Here is an 18,573-nt window from a genome sequence, read left to right as displayed (position 1 = left end):
TTAATATTATGTTGGCTGTAATACAGAAAGACTTATGGTATTTGTTTGTCAAAAATACATAGGATGAAGACTTAAAAACTTAGTTGCATGTCAAATTGGAAATGCTATATTGGGAAAAAATACCACTAGATTATTTTCAAAAATTGTTCAGCTCTTGTAGCTTCTCAGTTTTCAGTACATAAAGTAAACTTTAAATTAGATACTTTTTACTTTTACTTAAGTAGAGTTTAACCAGAGTCACTGTATTTTACTTGAATACAATAGTTAGGCACTTTTTCCACCCCAATCGACACCCAAATACACTATATACAGTGCTTAACAAATTTATTAGACCACCTGTCATATTTTTCTCAGAGACCATCCAGCATCATGAAGTGCTTAAATGCAAACTCTTTCATTTTCAGTGAGCCCTCGATGTTTTACCATTTTGAACAGGAATGAGGAATTTCAAACTGAATTCACCTTTTTATACCCAAATTTGAGCCGACTCACTGGGCTTCTCTGAGAGGTCAGAAATTAATCAAGCATAACATTCAACCACTAAAACTCATGTTTCTGTTCAGGAATGCAAGTAAATAACTATAATTTGACATATTAATCAAGAAATAATGATGTGCTTTACTATTTTTTCTTTTTTTTTTTGTAAATCAGTAAATTTGAAAAATCATGGATAACAATAATAATGATATTTTAGCATTAAAAATATAATTTGGGTTAAAGAGCGTCTACATATTGGTGTATTAACCACTGCAGAAACAAAAAAAAATGATTTTGTAATTACCATTGATGTTATTTAAGGCCGCTGTGGCATAAACCTTACTTTGGGTGGTGGTCTAATATATTTGTTAAGCACTGTACATGTCATAGGACCCTAGGCATGACTCCTCAGAAGATGCTCCAAAAGGGATTTTTGTAAATGTAAAATACATATAAAAAATTTAAGCAAGTGTTGGCAACATTCAAGTGCCAAGTGTATGTTTAATTAGTACACTGAAAAATAGCTAGCTTCTCCAGACAAGAGGTCAAGATGTTCAAGAGAAGCTGCAATATCTGTTGTGTTGTATAACTTAAATGCAGGAATTTAGCACACCTAAATGCTGATTTAGAGAATTCTTTCACTGGGCATCACATGTTAACCTTGCAAAGCAGATGAATTTGCCAGACTCCATGTCTATCATCAGGCAAATCCATCTTGAAAAGCTCCAATCCACAGGGTTTATTGGTCCAAGCTTCAAACCAATCAGCATCATTTGAGTAGAATGAGGTGGTAGCTATGGGCAGGGTTTTGTTGTACTAGCTGTTTGCAATGGCTGCCACAACATAGCAGCACTCTTTTACTGCTCAAATGTGCAAACAGCATGTGGTCCCATTTACATGTATTTAATGAGGAGTAGGGGGAGGAATATTGAAATTTCAGACAAAATTTCTCCTCGGACATGAAAATCATTACAAATAGCACCTAATCAACAAAGTCCAGCTCTAAATGTAACAGTAAACAGGCGCTATAAGTGGTGCCATTAACACTGAATCAAAGCTGGTGTTAAAATCTGCGTGATTTCTTTCCTCTTTCTCCACCTCAGTCAGTCATTACTGTGTACCCCAAAATAACTTTTGTTAACAACAATACACTATGGAATGGGTAGGAACTCGGCATGAGCCACTTTAGAATAAAACATATGTTTAAGCCAAACATCTGACTCTGCTGTCATGTGTGGCTCTCATCTCCTATCAGAAAGACATAAATTATTTTGTTTTGGAGAAGAATTCAGACAGAAAATGAGCTAAAGTATTAGAGGAGCAGTAATGAGTTTGACACATCATTTATTCTACAGTATGTGATTTAACATCAGACTGATGTGCATTCACATGGGACACCTTCTAATAAATCAGCTCATAGAAAAAGTTTACAGACTCTTCTCCTAACACTGTACATAGAAGAAGTTGATCTATTTTCCACACCTGTTTGACTGTCAGTTGTTTATGCTTCTGTTCAGGGAAAAGATTCCAACCTTGCATGTTCAGCATTGAGATATTTTGATTTCCAGCACAAAATTAGTACAAGATATTTAATCCTGCTGTCAGACAGATCAGAAGCAGAATAGGCAGACATTTCGCCAGTGTTTTAATTGTTTTCTTGTATTATTTTTTGAAAGGGAGAGAATGGGTGCATATGGATGATGGAGGGATTGTCATTATACATGAAGATTTGGTCAAAATAAACACATCGGTCCTAAAAAAATAATTAGATTAACCTGTAAAAGAGTGTAAAGAACACTGTATCGCCTAATAACAGACTGGTGCTGTCTCATATAAGCAGCTGTGATGTGTGTAACAGTCAGTAATAGCTGTGTGTCATCATCCCTGTCTCATCCTCTCATCACATAAATATCTCTTTACTGCTCTGTTCATTCTAACTAAAGACCATGTCTGTGTATATGTGTGGTGTGAAGTTTGTTCAGGTTTAGGCTGCTGTTACTTCTCAGGGTAAAAAAAAGTCCTGAATGTTCAAATTAATTGTTAAAATGTCAGTTTATGCAGCAGGAAGTTTGACCTCATACAGAATTACTTCTGTCAGCTCTAACTTACTAGTGAAGGATTTCTAAACCTACTAGTTTGTCTAATAATAATGTGTTTAATTTAGTAACAACAGCAGAGGTACTTATTTGCTTTCACTGTGTTTTTCCTTTTTTCTAGTCTCTGAATCACACATATCTAATAATCATCTAATGTGCTGACAGGTGTGTGTTTGGTGCAGATTTCTGCAAGAGAGGTCTGATCTGAAAATTGTATGTTTCTTTTTTCTGTCTCGCTCTGTCATTGTGATGTTGATGATCTAAGTGCACAGCCACTGATGCACCACTCGGCCAGTGGCAAAAAAACACTACATGCACTTGGCTGGCAAAATTGTAGGCGGTTTTGTGTCAGCGCAAATCCTTTAGTGGATTAGCTGCAAAACTTGGGCTATTTGCACAATTCTCACTCTGAAATCAGTAGAGCAAAAAACCTTAGTGGATCTGACGCTTAGTGTAAATGCACAAATGATTATAACTTCCTATCATTAATGCATCAAAGATCTAATTATAGTTACTCCTGATTTGCTTTAAATGAAACTATGTTTTGTTTGTTTTTGATCTAAGTTAGTAAGGCTAATCTTTGGAGTACTAAAACCCAGAAATAAGCTTGATATTAAGTTGCTCTCGGCAAATCTTGCTTCATAGTCAGGACTCCAGTAACATAAAATGTGTTTTGTTGAAAGCACCTCAGAGTATCTTTAAACCATTCTTGGATAAAATAGTCCTTTAATAGTTTTAAAGATGGCCAGCAGAGAGCTGCTGAATATTTGGTCATCTTAGAGGTCAAACATATTGATTCAACTGAAATGTTTTATTTCATACTGCAGGTGCTCTTAGAAGCCATGTAAGCCCCTGTCTTTGGTTGTTTTCCATTTATTTTAGGTTCAGACTGAAAAACAAAGTTAAAACGACACATTTGTATCATGGAACAAGTTGCCCAAAATGACAAATAACACAAAGCTATGGTGTCATCAACACAGGAACGATCAGATAAAAAACTGACATATGAGGGCAGACATTTTCAGATGTTAATGTCAACAACATAACACCATGATATCATGGGTCTTTTTCGGGAAATTTCTTAGCAGATAAATAATCCTTAAATGGAAATCTGAAAGGCTCAGACAGGAAAGGGCCTAAGCAAAATCTCTTAAACGGATAACAGTCCCACACAGTGATTTACACAGGCAGAGGTTTAGCTTTGAATTGACTTCCCCTTGCTTCTAGTGTGAGTGTGATTTGAGCAGTGTTTAGCTTGTCAGTCTGTTTGCCTGTCCAGCATAACTGCGATGTGTCTGTCAAGTTGTTTACCCTACCAGTCTGTATTCTTGTCTGGTGTCTCTGTTACCTGATCCCTGCAAATGTGACTATTTTCTGTCTTTGGAATCTATCACACAGCAGAATGCATTACAAGTTTGTAAGAGTTAAATAACATATTGGCCTGTTGTGTACTGGACTTTTCCATCTTAACTGAATGCACACTGAAACAAAACATCACATCAGACTACTCTCACAAACAATACGGACAACAAAAGGGTTCCTCCCCAGCTTTCATCCATTCACCTGAATATTTCTCAGTTTGCTTCAAATAGAGATTTGAGAGAACATTTGAAAGTGCCTAAGATTTTTCTTTGGTATTTACTTTTCAGGGCCATTTAATACAGACCTTGTCTACCACCAACAACAACCCCACTGCAGGCATTAGATTAGGTACTGGGATTGGTTTGGATGCTGCCTGAAATATCAAAACTCTTCATTTCTATCTTGGAAGTCAGCCCTGCACCACTGCCACTGCTAACTGAACATGCTTAAGAGGGAGTTTTTCCTAAAACACTTGTAGAGCATGTTACTGAAAGTTTCCACATACATTTTACAAATAAAATCTAAATCTTTATGGTTAATCAAAGTTTACTGTTTTATGTTGGTGGTACCAGGCGACATGGAAAGTGTATCTGCTCACCCAAGCAAAACGGTAATCCGATTTTTTAATGTGATTCCTCATTTACCTCATTTATTTACCTTTAGAAGTTATTGATTATTTTAAATATTGACTGCAGTTGCACCCCCTGACATTTGCAAATGATTTCAAATTAAACAGACAACTTGTTAGAAAGTGGACACATATATTTTTGAAATAAAATCAAGAGTTTTGTGGTAAGATTAATTTCTAACTGTTTTACATTGGGTGTACCACCTGAAAGAAAGTGTTCGCGCCCACCTATGACTGAAAATAAATGTTAAATTATGCAACAATCTGTTTTTACTACCTTATTTTAGAATAAAGTCCTGTGATTACAGTTGCCCCACCATGACATTTAAGAACTTGCAGATTCCAGGACAAAAGTCTTTGGATTGAGCTTGCTTACTTTATCTTGACAAATGTTAATGAAATGTGTTTATTTCAAAGATTTAAACTGTAAAATAATGCCAGAGTATTCTAATTTGAATTTCTTACCATCAAAATACAATTTTTAATACAATAAAGACAATAATCTGATCATTAACTCAGATGGACGCACCACCTGACATTTTTATGGTTTGAGATGCAAAAATATGAAATTAATAATAATATTAATAACACTTCTACTGGTATTCTTTCCTGGCACTGACAAGCAGGAGAAGAGGTTGAAAACTTCTGCTTGTGTTGTCCCTTCTCTCTACCCATTTCCTCAGATGCCTGTCTAGCTCGCTAAGATGGTGTAAAAACACATTTGAAGTTCCTCCCTAGCTGTCTCCTTCCATGCCATCTTTTTCTTACTGCTATGCTTCACAAATCAAAACTTTGATATGTGAAACACATATCAAGGATACTATAAACAAAATGAATTACATTTGAAGTACCTTCACTGGGATAAGTGAAAATACAAAAAAAGAAAAGACCAATGAAATGGAAGAGTTAACCAAAATAGCAGAAGTCTTCTTTTGCTTTATCCTTAAAAACAAAGAAAGACCCTAAGAGACAGATAGTTTAGCCTCAGAAATAGAGGAAAGACTTTCTGTATTAAAGAGTAACTTGGGGGTAAAGGCATAATCCAATGTCTGCTGTTCCTCCCTTAACTTTTGCAGTTGCCTTTTGCACAGAAACCTAGGGCATGATTTTTTTTTTTTTTTTGTTTGTTTGTTTTTTTTGGATGAGAGGCAACAATACAATAGAAATCATATGGTATTGTTGCCTCTCATCACAAAGCTGGTAAACTCTTTCAAAAGTGCAAATTTGTCACAAGATAAGAATCTTTCTGGCCTTACATTGTGTGCCTGCATCAGTAGATTGTTTTGTATAAGTTTTAACTGGGTGTATGAATTTCATTTGAAAACTGTCTACATTTGATTCTAATGTGGCATTGCCAACAACAGCCACCCCTTACTGTACTTTTCAGCACCATGGAGAGTTCAGCCTCGTATCAAAGAGCAGAGATGTGACCTCTGGTTTGCTTTACTCTTACATTAGTGATTAAGAGTATATGTTTGAAAAAGAATAATCAAAAATACAGAGAAATGCATAACCTCACAAGTATACTGCCTGCAGATAAGCCTGGCAAGAAATGTGGCTGATTGGAAGGTTGTAAGGTTAACTTTGGGTCAGGCTGTGTGGTGTCTGTTGTCTGACTGTGTCACAGTATTTACAAAAGTGGTGTTTTTTAAAAGGCATATTTACTCCAACAGGTAGTTGCAAAACTTAAATTATCTTCAAATTCAACACATTACAAAGAATGAGCATACAGTTGTCGGTGAGAGTTAGAGGGAACATGCTAAAACATTGAATTGATCTCATGATGTGCCATATAATTAATGAGCTTAAGTTTCTAGTGTGGATGAATTTGGAAGAGCAAGGTAGCAGTTTTTTTTTTCAATTTGAAGCAAAGCAAAACAGCTGCTGACTCTAGTTTTGTATTGATCAGATAGTTCACCTCAGCTGACCTTCCCTTGCAGTTATATAATAAGACCTATAGCAATGCCTCTATTGAGCACAGGCTTTTCTGACAAAGAACAAAAAAAAATCATTTTTCTTTGATTTTATTGTCGTTTTTAAAATGTATACCGAGTTGAGTTGTTTTTTTTTATGGTCACTTTAAGGTGTTTACACAATGTGTATTCTAAACAAGTGGTAACCTGCACTGTTGGAAATGTTGCCAATGTGAAAGTGCAAAAACCTGCGGGTCCCCATACACACCCATTCAAAACTAGCTGTTTTACAGCAGAAATCAACATGTTTACGGCATAGTTTTAAAAACTTTTCAGAGCTCTTCTTTTCTGTTCAATAAGAATTATTCCTAAAAAAGACACATGGCTGACCTTGCAGGCATGCTAGCAGAGCACTGTTATCCAGGAGGCTTAAGGACCACCTCAGTTCCAGCTCTTTGCCCATAGTTAGTTTGTCAGAAACTTATGTTGAGTAGTATTTCCAGTAAAGCAAACAGCGCTGGTGCAAATGGATGTCCCCACTAAGACTTCTTCCACATTTATTAACAGCCTATGAGTTAAAAGTGTTAATATAGTGTGGAGTTTCAGTTAAAGACAGCTATTTTTAGCTTGTGTGGCAAACAATTTTCATTTTTCCCCCTCATAATATCATCAACTTTCAGTGATTTTGTTACTGTGTGTTACATTTAAGTGTTACCTGTAAAATGCGATATGTTTTTTGTTTGTCTACTTTTTCTTTTAATGACAACGGATTCCATTTTGAAACAAAGGTGATGCTCCTCCTGTCCCTGTCGCTGGACTCCTCTACTTATCTCTATCCCCTGTTTCAGATACCATTTAAAATGGTAATCTTGTCACTCCAGTGTTGGAGTGTTTATGTGTGTTGGTGATTTTGTGCATGCATGTGCGTGTGAAAAAGTTTGTTCTTTGATCTGTCTGTCATATGGTTGTACAGCTGTGTACCAACATGATTACAAAGGCCTTGCCAGATGTGCTGGCCAGCTGTCAATGGCACAGACGCTGTTTCAGTTGGTGTGGTTGTGTGTGGATGAAGAATAAGAGGAATCATGCAGTTATTACCAAGGCAGAGTCAGACACAAAACCTTGTTTCACACACACACACACACACCCCCACACCCACACACATACACACACACACAAGTCATTTTTGTGTGTCTTAAATCCCAGACAAGAATCTGATTATAATATTGTCCTAATTCACTGCTTCCCACTTCATTGACACCTGAGCCCATGAAGGGAATGTTTGTGTGCATTTGTGTGGGATAGAGCTGGGGAGCGTTGTTGCAGTCCTTTTATGGTCATTTAGTTCGGTAAGAGCAAGTGCGTTTTCTACAGAATGAATCAGAGTGCTGTTACATCAGAGGTATGGGCAGGCAGGATGGATCTCTTGCATTCCTATTGGAACACACATTTCCATTTTATGTGTGTGCCTCTGTGTGTGAGTAATAGAGAAAGGGGGAGAGAGAGCACTATGACGGAAACACACTCAGATGCCCTACTTTTCAGCAACACAGGGATGTAAGGACTATTATGCAGCAATATGTGTGGGGTAGTGAAGAGACATGGTGTGAATCAAAGGGAATGGCTAGGCAGACATGAGGAAGTTAGTCTTGTGTGCCATTCTGAAGTCTTTTTTTACTTCTGCTAAATTTTAAAATGATTTATAAGAAAATAGACAGTTTATTTTCGAGAAAGGCAGGGCCTCAAAAACTTTGTTACTTTTAAAACTTTTCCAACAAGAATAAACACACAATAAACCTCCCCACGCACGCACACACACACACCAAGGTTGTTATAGTTAACTAAAACTAACTAAATAACTAAAACTAAAATTCAAATTCATTTTAGTTAACTGAAACTAAATAAAAACTAAGTTTTACCAAAAAAAAGGAAAACTAACTAAAACTGTATAGTGCTCTTACAAAACTAACTAAAATAAAATAAAAATGGAGACAAAATATCCTTAGTTTTAGTCTTTGACACAACCATACTGACTGGCACCGACACCCGAGTCTGGGGAGTGTAGAATTGCCTGATCTGATTGGTTAAGACTTCAAACAGTGGTAGTTTTATGTCTGGAGTTGTATTCAAACATCATTAAGTAAATACAATGATAAGTGAAGAGTAGCCTGTTTAAATATGTTTTTAAAAATGTATTAAGCTCACTCAGCCCTGACATCTATCTGTAAAAAACTAAAACTAACACAAAACTAATGAAAACTAAACTAAAATAAAGCATTCTGGCAAAATAAAAACTAAACTAAACTAATAATACAGCAGCATAGAGAGAGAGACTGCTTGATAGCCAAGTCTATGTACTAATTACTAGATTTTATCAAGAAATATTTAATATCCAGGGTGAAAAAAGTCGAATAGAAATAAAGTAAGCAAGTAAAGGGCTAATATGCAGATTCACACCATAGGTGGCAGTATCCAGGTTAAATCAATATTCAAATGAGCAGAAAAGACGACAGAATTTCACAGTCTGAGCCATGTACATTGTATATGTAGATGTCCTATTGACTGTTTTTGCCACCAAACGTCAACATGTTCGCCATATTGAGAAGCAAGGTCTATCCCTATGTAGACGTAAAAAATCATTTTTTAAAATATTACTCAAAGCACTGTGTTCTAAGTAGTTATTTTTGATATTTTTGAGGAGTTACATCAAACAGATTTTGATTAATTGCTTTTGTACTTAACCCTTAGACCTCTCAGCTATTTTTAATCATTGTGTCTCGTCTGGACTTTTTGTTTAAAAAGCTTGTAAAACATCATCCCAATGCACAGTCAAGCTCTAAACATCAGTTTCTTCAGAACAATCTGGGCTTTAAGAATATGTGTGCTGCAGCAATATCACTTGAATTTCGAAAAAATTATGGGGCTAGGAAGACAAAACAGAAAACAAATTGGAAATTAAAACTCAAAGATTTTTATGTATTAAACACAGTAAACATGATAGACTAAGAGAGAGACTAAGAACTTTTTTTGTGCAAACTTGCTCTGCCATCTATTTGGGACTAAAGAATTATAAAATAATCATTCTGTAACAAGCTGTGTAAAGTCTTCAAAATATTCACATTTTCACAAAAAAAGAAAAAAAAAGTCTGTGCTTTTGGGAATTTAAGTCATTATTTTAAAGTGCAGTGACTCTGAGGGACATGTTACGGCTCCCCTGTGTTTATTTCTCTCTATTTTGAGTCATTCAGGCTCTCTCTTTAGTTTTTCTGAGTTGGTACACATGAGCTGTTCAGCAAAACATGACAGCTCCCCATTGGTTCTCACAACCCAGTTACAATGCATTTTAGGATACAAACAGACAATATGGTGGCGGGTTACCTGGCCGATCATTCCTGCAGTTAGCAGGAATGATCAAAAATGGATTATAAATTACGTCCAGTATCTGAGGATTTAGACCCCGGGAAGTCAGCCAAGTTCCAGGCTCGCTAGAAAACATTCTGTCAGAGCTCTGAACACACGGAGAGCGTCATTAGAAAGACACAACAGAGTACTGTCAGAGGAGAAAAGTGCCTATGATTTACGGTTCAAAAGTTATAAAGCAATTTACCACGGATCTGTGCCAGTTGTGCTCTAAGGATTAATGATCTACATTCATGTATCTGTAATTTGTAATGACACACTGCAACCAAAAAATGTACGAGGTCTGTAAAAAAACATTTCAACTGACAGTAAGCAGTGAATATATAAATTAATATCGACAGATAGATAAAAAATTTTTTGGTTACTTTGTTCTCCTTAGTGTCAGGTTAATGTGTTTAATTATTTTTTCAGTTTGTTAAACTATTTTTAGAAAAATTGTTGAACTGATGGCTGAATTTGTAAAAAGCCTGTCAATGTTTGTACAAGTCTTCATGTGAGTTGGTGGGTGTTAAGCTAAGTTTACGAATAGTAATAGTTTACGGTAAAAAGGGAACATATAGTCAGTTTAGCTAATCTGGTTTATGCTATGGAGGTATAATAAACTGTGTCTGTTAATTAAAGACAAATAAAGATGGATAACATATTTTAAAGAGACATCCATCCATCCATAGTACAACTCACAATAAAGCTATGGTTTTTAATCATTGAGTATAACTGTCATTTTATAGCATTAATATAAGAAAGTTCTGCTTCTGTGTTTTACTCTCAAAATCTCATTTTTTTGTTGTCTGCGTGGTTTTAATTGTTGGTGCTCACATGAATGTAGATCACTGAGTATAAAATGATTCATTAAAATCAATTTAATGAGATAGTTTGTGCATTTTATTATGAAAACTCACATACACCTCATCTACTTGTATTGCCTCAAATAGTGGACTTGCTTCCCCCAATATAGTGGCTACGTCGATGTACAGCCAGCCAGTCAATGAGACGCTTACGTTTATTATGTCTATGGTCTGAGCCATCTGAGCATAGCCGCATCCCAAGTTGCTAATCTATCAGTCTTCGGTCTTAGGCCCAAAGGTCCTTAGCTGGTCTCGGGACATAAGACTGAGAACCAAAGACTGAGATTTGAAGACCAAAAAGTGAGAGCCCACACTGAGGCCAAACACTGTAAATGTGAATATTTTATTAGAATAAATACTACACAAATTTATGCAGACACGTCCTGACAGCTGATTAATGATCAGCCCATACGTCATCACAAACTGACATTGCTTCGTGTGACGCTGCAGATAGAAGGACGTCTCATGGGCCATTAGGGTTCTCCACTTCGATTTCCTTCAGTCATCATCAATCAATCATCCCTTAATCTTCAGAAATTTCCCACAATACCTTTAGGCATGAGTGAACTTTCCCACTCAGTAAGGGTGTCCTGCCTGTAGAACTAAAAGTCCATGTTTGACATATAAGGTACTTGGCACGATGGAAGTGCTTATCTCAGTTCCATTTTCAGTCATTTCACACCGTTAGACTGACCAGTGAAGGATTGTTGATAGAAAGGAAATTGAAATAAGAGCTCAAATACTTTTGACCTCACATGTGCAAATCTCCTTGTCACCTTTCTCTTTGCTTACTTAAAAGGGTAAAGGGAAAATTTCTTGTTTTCGTAGGAGTTCTAGTTCAGTTTCTTCTTTCCTAACTTGTTTCTTGTTATTGTTGCTGGATTTCTTGTTTGCTTGCTTGATTTTTGAGTCAGCATCTTTTCAAGTTCTGTTGTTTTCCCAATAGTTTCCTATTTTGTTTGGTCTTCTTACTATTACCATTATCTTCTCATTTCATAGTTTGTTTTCCTTTTTTTTTTAAACTTGATTCATGATCCATTGTTTTAGTTCACTTCCTTGTGTCTGGTAAATTTTTCCAAGTTTCCAAGCCTGTTTTCTTGTTTCCTCATTAAATCCACTTTTCTTGTTTGTTTTGCTTTTTCCTGTCATCATTGTTTTCCTACCTTCTTTAATTCTTTATCTCATGGCAGTTTGTTTTGTTGTTTCCCAGCAGGTCTTTCACTTCTTTGTTTAGTATGTTGTTTCCACTCAGGTCTGCTCTACCTGTACACCTATTTTGAGCATTATCAATTTTATCCCATACAAGTAGTCCATCCAAAACAAACAAACAAACAAACAAACAAAAGTTCTGAAAATGGGCAAGTATACACCTAAATTTTAACTTCATATCAAAAGTATGGGGATTTTTGTGCCGTTTCAGAGTTCTCTAAAATGGCTGAACTCACGGTGGAAAGTGTGCTCTGGTCTGACAAATCCATACTTCAAATTGGTTTTTTTTTTTAAATATTTGCCATTAAGTCCTCCAGGCTGAAGAAGACAAGAACCATCCAGATTGTTATTGTCAGCATCTGTGATGGTATGGATGTAAGAAAAAACTGTAGTTCATTAGTTGGAACATTAAACATCGCGTCTATTTTGCTGTATTCCAATGAATATAGGTTGAAGAGGACTTGCAAAACCTTGTCTTAGTTTATATTTACATAACACACAATGTCCAAACTTTTTTTGAATCGCGTATGGCATACTTGATCAAAAATGTTTATACAGTGCCAAAGAGGCTTTAGGCAATACCCATCTGTGTGATCAAAATAGAATGTAACTTGTCACCACATTGTCTTTGTGTCCAAAGACTTTTGAGCATGTTTAGACCCTCAAAGTGGGATTAATTTCATTTCCCACTTTGGAATTTTTTTTTTCCAAAGATAAAGGAAAGGGCCTCTGCACCATTGGTGCGTTGGCTCTGGTAGGACAAAAAATCAAGTCAGTGGGAGCTGAATTGATCAATCAGAATGATTTGGCAGATATGAAATGAGACAGATATTTTTTAATATGTGGCTGATATGAATGACTGGTTACAGTCAGAAAGCTATGCTGAAATAAGGGTCATTTAATAATATACAATACTTCCATGTTAACTAAAAATCATACTGACATGGCTGATTCTGTGCTTGCCCCTGATTCATAAGAAGAAAAAATAAATCAGAAACAAATATGGAAGGGACCTTTCAACAATTACCTGTTTTGCTTGCTAAGCCCTTAAGGTTACAAAAGTGAATATTGCACTCACTTAAATGTATACTTTGTTTAAAACTGAGTTAGGTAGAAGTGGTCTATATCTATGTAGGCGTAAAAAGTAATTTATTTAAAGCTTACTCAAAGCACTGTGTACTAAGTAGTAATTTTTATATTTTTGAAGAGTTAAATGTGATTTTTCCTAATGTGAACAAAAAAAAGGGAATATAAGCCATGACCATATAATGTGATAAAGGCGGAATACTTTTTTACAGATTGCAGTGGATGGGGAAACTTTTTAAGATTTTTTTTTTTTTTTTTTGGCTTTTTATGCCTTTATTGAGAGGGAGGGATAGTGGGTAGAGCCGGAAATAGGGAAGAGAGAGTGAGAATGAGAATTGAAGGAAAGAGGCCACTGGCTAGACTTGAACCTGGGCTGACTGCATACATGGGCGTGACCTAAACCAATAGGTCATCAGCTCAGTCCCATTTCTAACTTTACTCCTAAGTCTCACTCTTTGAGTGCTCCATTGCGTTTAGAAACAGGGTTAAGTGGGATATAGGTGTTATCTCCCCCTACAGCCTAAAGCTTCTGAATGCAATGTACCTATTAAACAAACAACATACAACAAACAACAATATGTATTTACTTTTTCACTCAGTAAGTGAGTAAAGTACACACCCCAAAAATATTCTTAGGTAAAATTAAAATGACAGATTTCTTATACTACTCAAAAAAGTACAATTACACAAAACAATACTCAATTACAGTGACCTGAGTAAATATTATTAGTTACTTTTCACCTCTGTACATACAGTCATCACTAAAAATAAATCCTTTTGAAGCCATGCATATTAAAGTAACCAATTTCAAATCAATATCACTATAGTTGTGTTATTAGTTAACTTTCTTCTCAATTTAACCCTGTGTAAATAATTTTATTTGAATAATTTAGATTTCTGTGTTGATTTCCTAATTACTTAGGGTAATTTATTCTTTTACTAACCCTTTGATAATCAGCAGGTAATTAAGAGACCTGTAGTAAAGGTTTCATATTTAAGTCTAATTGTATATACATCATCAATTTAAAGAGAAACTGTTTCATTGAAATGCAGTTGTTTTTGTCCCCTCCTTGTAGGAACATTTCAGGGCCAGTGGGTTGGTGGGATGCGGCATGGCTACGGAGTTCGTCAGAGCGTCCCATATGGCATGGCAGCTGTCATACGCTCTCCACTCCGCACCTCTATAAACTCTCTCCGCTCTGGTTCAGAGCACAGCAATGGTACAGCATTGTTGGACCGGACTGGGGCAGTGGTTCCTGGTCCCCTTCCTGTTCCTGGAACTTTGACAACCAGTGTCTCCATGTGCAGCACAGGCAGCAGTGGCAGTAGTCCTGCTGTGTCTCGTGGAGGTTTTGTGCTAACAGCACACAGTGAAGCCGAACTGCTGAAGGGGAAAAGGAAAGGTGGGCTGTTCCGGAGGTCTATTCTGTCTGGGCTAAAGCTGAGGAAGTCAGAATCCAGAAGCTCTTTGGCCTCCCAGAGGTCTAAACAGAGCTCCTTCAGAAGTGAGGCTGGGATGAGTACTGTTTCATCTGCTGCATCTGATATCAACTCTACTATCAGGTAACAACAGTAGAGGGTGATGGAGGAGATGATGATGATATTTTTTTACAAGATTTGTACCTTACACTTTTAGCCAAATACCAGTTCCAATAAATGACAATTCAAGAGTATTTTTAACCTCAAATTTATAAAGAAAAAAATAAATGCATCAAAATGCCCTTTAACTGAAGGACATCAAAGCAACAACAAGGACCTGTCCTGCTTGGATGTCTTTAAATTGGATTGGCATTGGAACAGTCCTACATTCCTAAAAGCACAAAGGTCAGTTTAGGGTTCAGCTGGCTCAGTCCCTGATAAAAAGTTTCCTGTTTACTAGTGGTAAGCCGGCTTTAATCTTAGGATGCATTCACATTGCAGGTCAAAGTGACCTGAGTCAGATTTTTCTTGTTTCTATGTGACTTGGAATGTGTGTGTGTGTTTTTTTTTTTTTTTTCTTTTTTTTAGAACAGTTGAAAAGCTCATGGAACAAGAAATCTGATCTCTTCAAATTGAACTGGGGCCACTTTCATATGTGAATGTATTGAAGTGAACACATCATTCTGATACAGGCCACATTTCAAAATGCAGACAAAAATCTGATCCGAGCAACCAAATTACATTGAGCTTGCAGTGTAGATGCAACCATAGTCTCCCTGCTACACTGCTGCCCTGTCTGCTTTTCTTTGACAGTTTTTATCAATCTAATGTGACACGCCAGTACAGAATCATAGTGTAGTTATGCTACTGGGCAGAGATGATTTACATAAGAATAGCCAAAGCCTTTAATAAATTTATTAATAAATATCAACACCTTCAATGTAAACTTGGGAAACCAACAAATTTAATAAACTCATCCCAAAAAGTGGAAGTATTAAGCTGCATTCTCTTAACAGCAACAGTATTACACGACAAGTACCAGCAGTTCTGGATCTGTTTTACAAGAAGTTGGCTGATGCCATCTTATTTGGTCTTCTTATTTTCAAATTTACATGAAAAGCTTCTGTAATGGCTAATACATTACACTGAAAATAAAATAAAATACATAATTGTTACTATCAGTATTCAGGGACAAGGACCTGTGGTGAAGTATCTGTTTATGATCAAATATGTACTGTAGCAACCTACAGTAATTTGACACCCCAACTGTGATTGTTACATTATTTCCATGTCAAGGAAGTCAACTCTACTTAGGCTACCAAATCTGTAGTTGATATAATGAGGCTAAACATGTTACAGAAGAAAAAAGTCATCAAGAAAATCATATTAATCAGTTCTATTCGCAGTTTCATGTGTCAGCAGGTAAACTGGAAGTTCTGTGGTCCTTCTTAGCTCCCTTTTTTAACATATGAGTTTAGTAAACACAAGTACTTTATGCTTTGGGAATTCATCTTTTTACTTGTGTGAAGCAAATTAGGCTTTGTTTAAGATATAAAGTTTTTAAGAAAAAGTTGCAAACATTTTGCACCATTTGCATTTGTTTTGAAAAAGCTTTCTTGCATGATGTTTGCTTAAATGATGTTTTGATTTTCAGATACCTTAAAGGTTTTTAACATCTTTAAAAGGGATGGGGCGTGTCAGTGATGCGCTGCAGCAATTATTCCTATGGATTTTACTGATAGTAGACAGCACATGGGAGTTACTTGCATAAAGAAATAGCACATACATATACATTTTAAAAAGCCATTTTTGATGGTTTGTAAAGCAGCCTTTTCAAATGTGGCCTACAGCTGAACACTTTAGTCATATTTCTGCCAACTTTTTCATAATGGAAGCGCTCTTATAGTTCCTCCTTGAACATAACCTTTTTGTGTTCTTGTTAAATTTTATATAATGAATGTAAGTTATATTTAGGGTTGTTGAACCAATACCAGTTGAACCAATGCAACCTTTCCACCTTCCAGTCTTGGAGATGCAGACACAGATTTGGCTGTTGCCGATGATGAAGTGGACGCCACTGCAACAGAGACCTACAGTGGAGAGTGGAAAAATGACAAGCGGACTGGATTTGGTGTGAGTCGACGGTCTGATGGGCTGCAATATGAGGGGGAGTGGCTAAGCAACAAACGCCATGGCTATGGCTGCACCACTTTTCCTGACGGCACAAAAGAAGAGGGAAAGTACAAACAAAACATCCTAGTGAGTGGCAAAAGGAAGAATCTGATCCCTCTCCGGGCCAGTAAGATCAGAGAGAAGGTCGACAGAGCTGTTGAGGGAGCTCAGAAGTCAGCTGACATTGCCCGGCAAAAGGCTGAGATTGCCCTCTCCAGGTAGGGGCTTTATGGTTGTTTGTGAATGAGTTTGAATGTGAAATCATGATCACATCTCACCTTTTTGATAACCCTACAGTTGCAAAATCTTCTTTAACTTTAGGAAAGAGCTTTTTGATTGTCTGACATCTTCTTCTCTTCTTTTATATATACATCAATAGAGTAAACAGGGTTACTAACAACAACAAATACAGGACGATACTGATAATAATGAAAACTGACTGACCTAAAACAGACCACTGTTTGAATCCCTGGGAAGTGAGGCCTGAAAACTCATCAACAGCCTGTCCCTGCAGGCAATGCAAAAGGAGAATGAAGAGCCACAGTGCTTTATTTTTTACATTCAATGTAAAATCCAGAAATAATTTTATTCAGAAACTATTGGAAGGGCTCTGTGGAATGACCAAGATTTTAGCCAAGGTTAAATGTGTTTAAATTTTTTTTTTTTGTGCGATCCAATCACCTCCAGTACTGATCTGATTTTAGAAATTTGAATTAAAATGTGAGCTTATATGAATTTTACAATCACACATCAAAAATTGCCCATAAAGTTCTGATCATGAACAAACACTTACCAATTGTACATATTTAAAATAATAACCAGGCTTCAAATATACATTCATTGCCACAATTAGAAAAAAGTCCAGTAATGTTGTAATGTTAGACTAGAGTTGTAATGTTAAACTATATAACCCCTCTTCTGTTTGTTATGATTGCTGTTATGATCTGGTCCATTTCAGGGTGTTAATCTGTGATAGTGGGCTTCTGGATGAGTCTATAGAATTGAAGATCCTGTGACTAGTTTCCAGGCCTGTCATGAGCAATACTGCCACTCTGGGAGGGAGGTAATTATGATGCCTCTCCCATGCAGTATAACAAAACAAAAAATAAAATAATAAAGACAGCATTGAAACAGAAAAACACAAACAGGCTTTTGCTTTTTAAGTGTGCTTATATTGTCAGCTGTATTAAAGTGAGCATTAGTCAACATACAGGCCTTTAGCAGCTATCCATATACAAATAAATAAATAGATAACAAGACTATGTTAAAACCTAGTATATGGCTGTCTGCCATTATCTGGGATGCCTGTTGAAATCCATCCATCCATCCATCCATCCATCTATCATCCATCCATCAATTTTCTATGCTGCTTATCCTGTTGGGGGTTGCAGGGTGGGGTGGGAGGCTGGAGCCTATCCCAGTTGTCACTGGGCAAGAGGTGGGTTACACCCTGGACTGGCCACCAGTCAATTGCAGGGCTGACATAGACAACCAGACAAACTCACACTCACACCTACGGCCAATTTAGAGTCCGCTTGTGTAAGTGCCAGACTAAATTGTATACTGTGTTCTGGCAGAGTGATTAGTGTTTGAGATGTGTAATTGTGCTGTCCCTGATGTCTGTGGGTTAAGAATTGAAGGACCCTCAAGTTTAAAACATGTCAGCAGGAGGCAGCGAACCTGACATGCCAGACTGACTGAATATATTTCACAATCATATGGAAATGCACCCATAGAAAGTGTTTGGGAAGGGCAGGACTTTTCAGAAAATCTTCAGAAGGTGATAGGAGGAACGTTCTGTCAGTCACATTTATGACAGGCTAAAATTGATGCCAAGACTGCTTGGGAGATGTACAAAAAGAGCTTATGTGCCAAGACAAGCTTGTGACTCTTTACGATTGTTTTAAAAAGAAATGTAGGCCAGCTCCGATAACACTGCCACTTTC

The 18,573-nt window shown here is 36.6% G+C and overlaps 1 protein-coding gene across 1 annotated transcript in view; it reads left to right on the top strand.

The window, feature by feature from the left end:
- Positions 1-18,573, top strand: part of jph3b (junctophilin 3b) — a 55,288-nt gene that overhangs the window by 10,400 nt on the left and 26,315 nt on the right. Inside the window, exons 2-3 of the mRNA XM_041796041.1 lie at positions 14,113-14,599; positions 16,480-16,845. Coding sequence (XP_041651975.1) covers positions 14,113-14,599; positions 16,480-16,845 — 853 coding nt within the window. The remainder of the gene's footprint in view (positions 1-14,112; positions 14,600-16,479; positions 16,846-18,573) is intronic.

Source organism: Cheilinus undulatus, linkage group 9 (assembly GCF_018320785.1).
Source record: "Cheilinus undulatus linkage group 9, ASM1832078v1, whole genome shotgun sequence".
In the NCBI taxonomy this organism is placed as follows: domain Eukaryota; kingdom Metazoa; phylum Chordata; class Actinopteri; order Labriformes; family Labridae; genus Cheilinus; species Cheilinus undulatus.
This window is presented reverse-complemented; position numbering and strand designations above follow the sequence as displayed.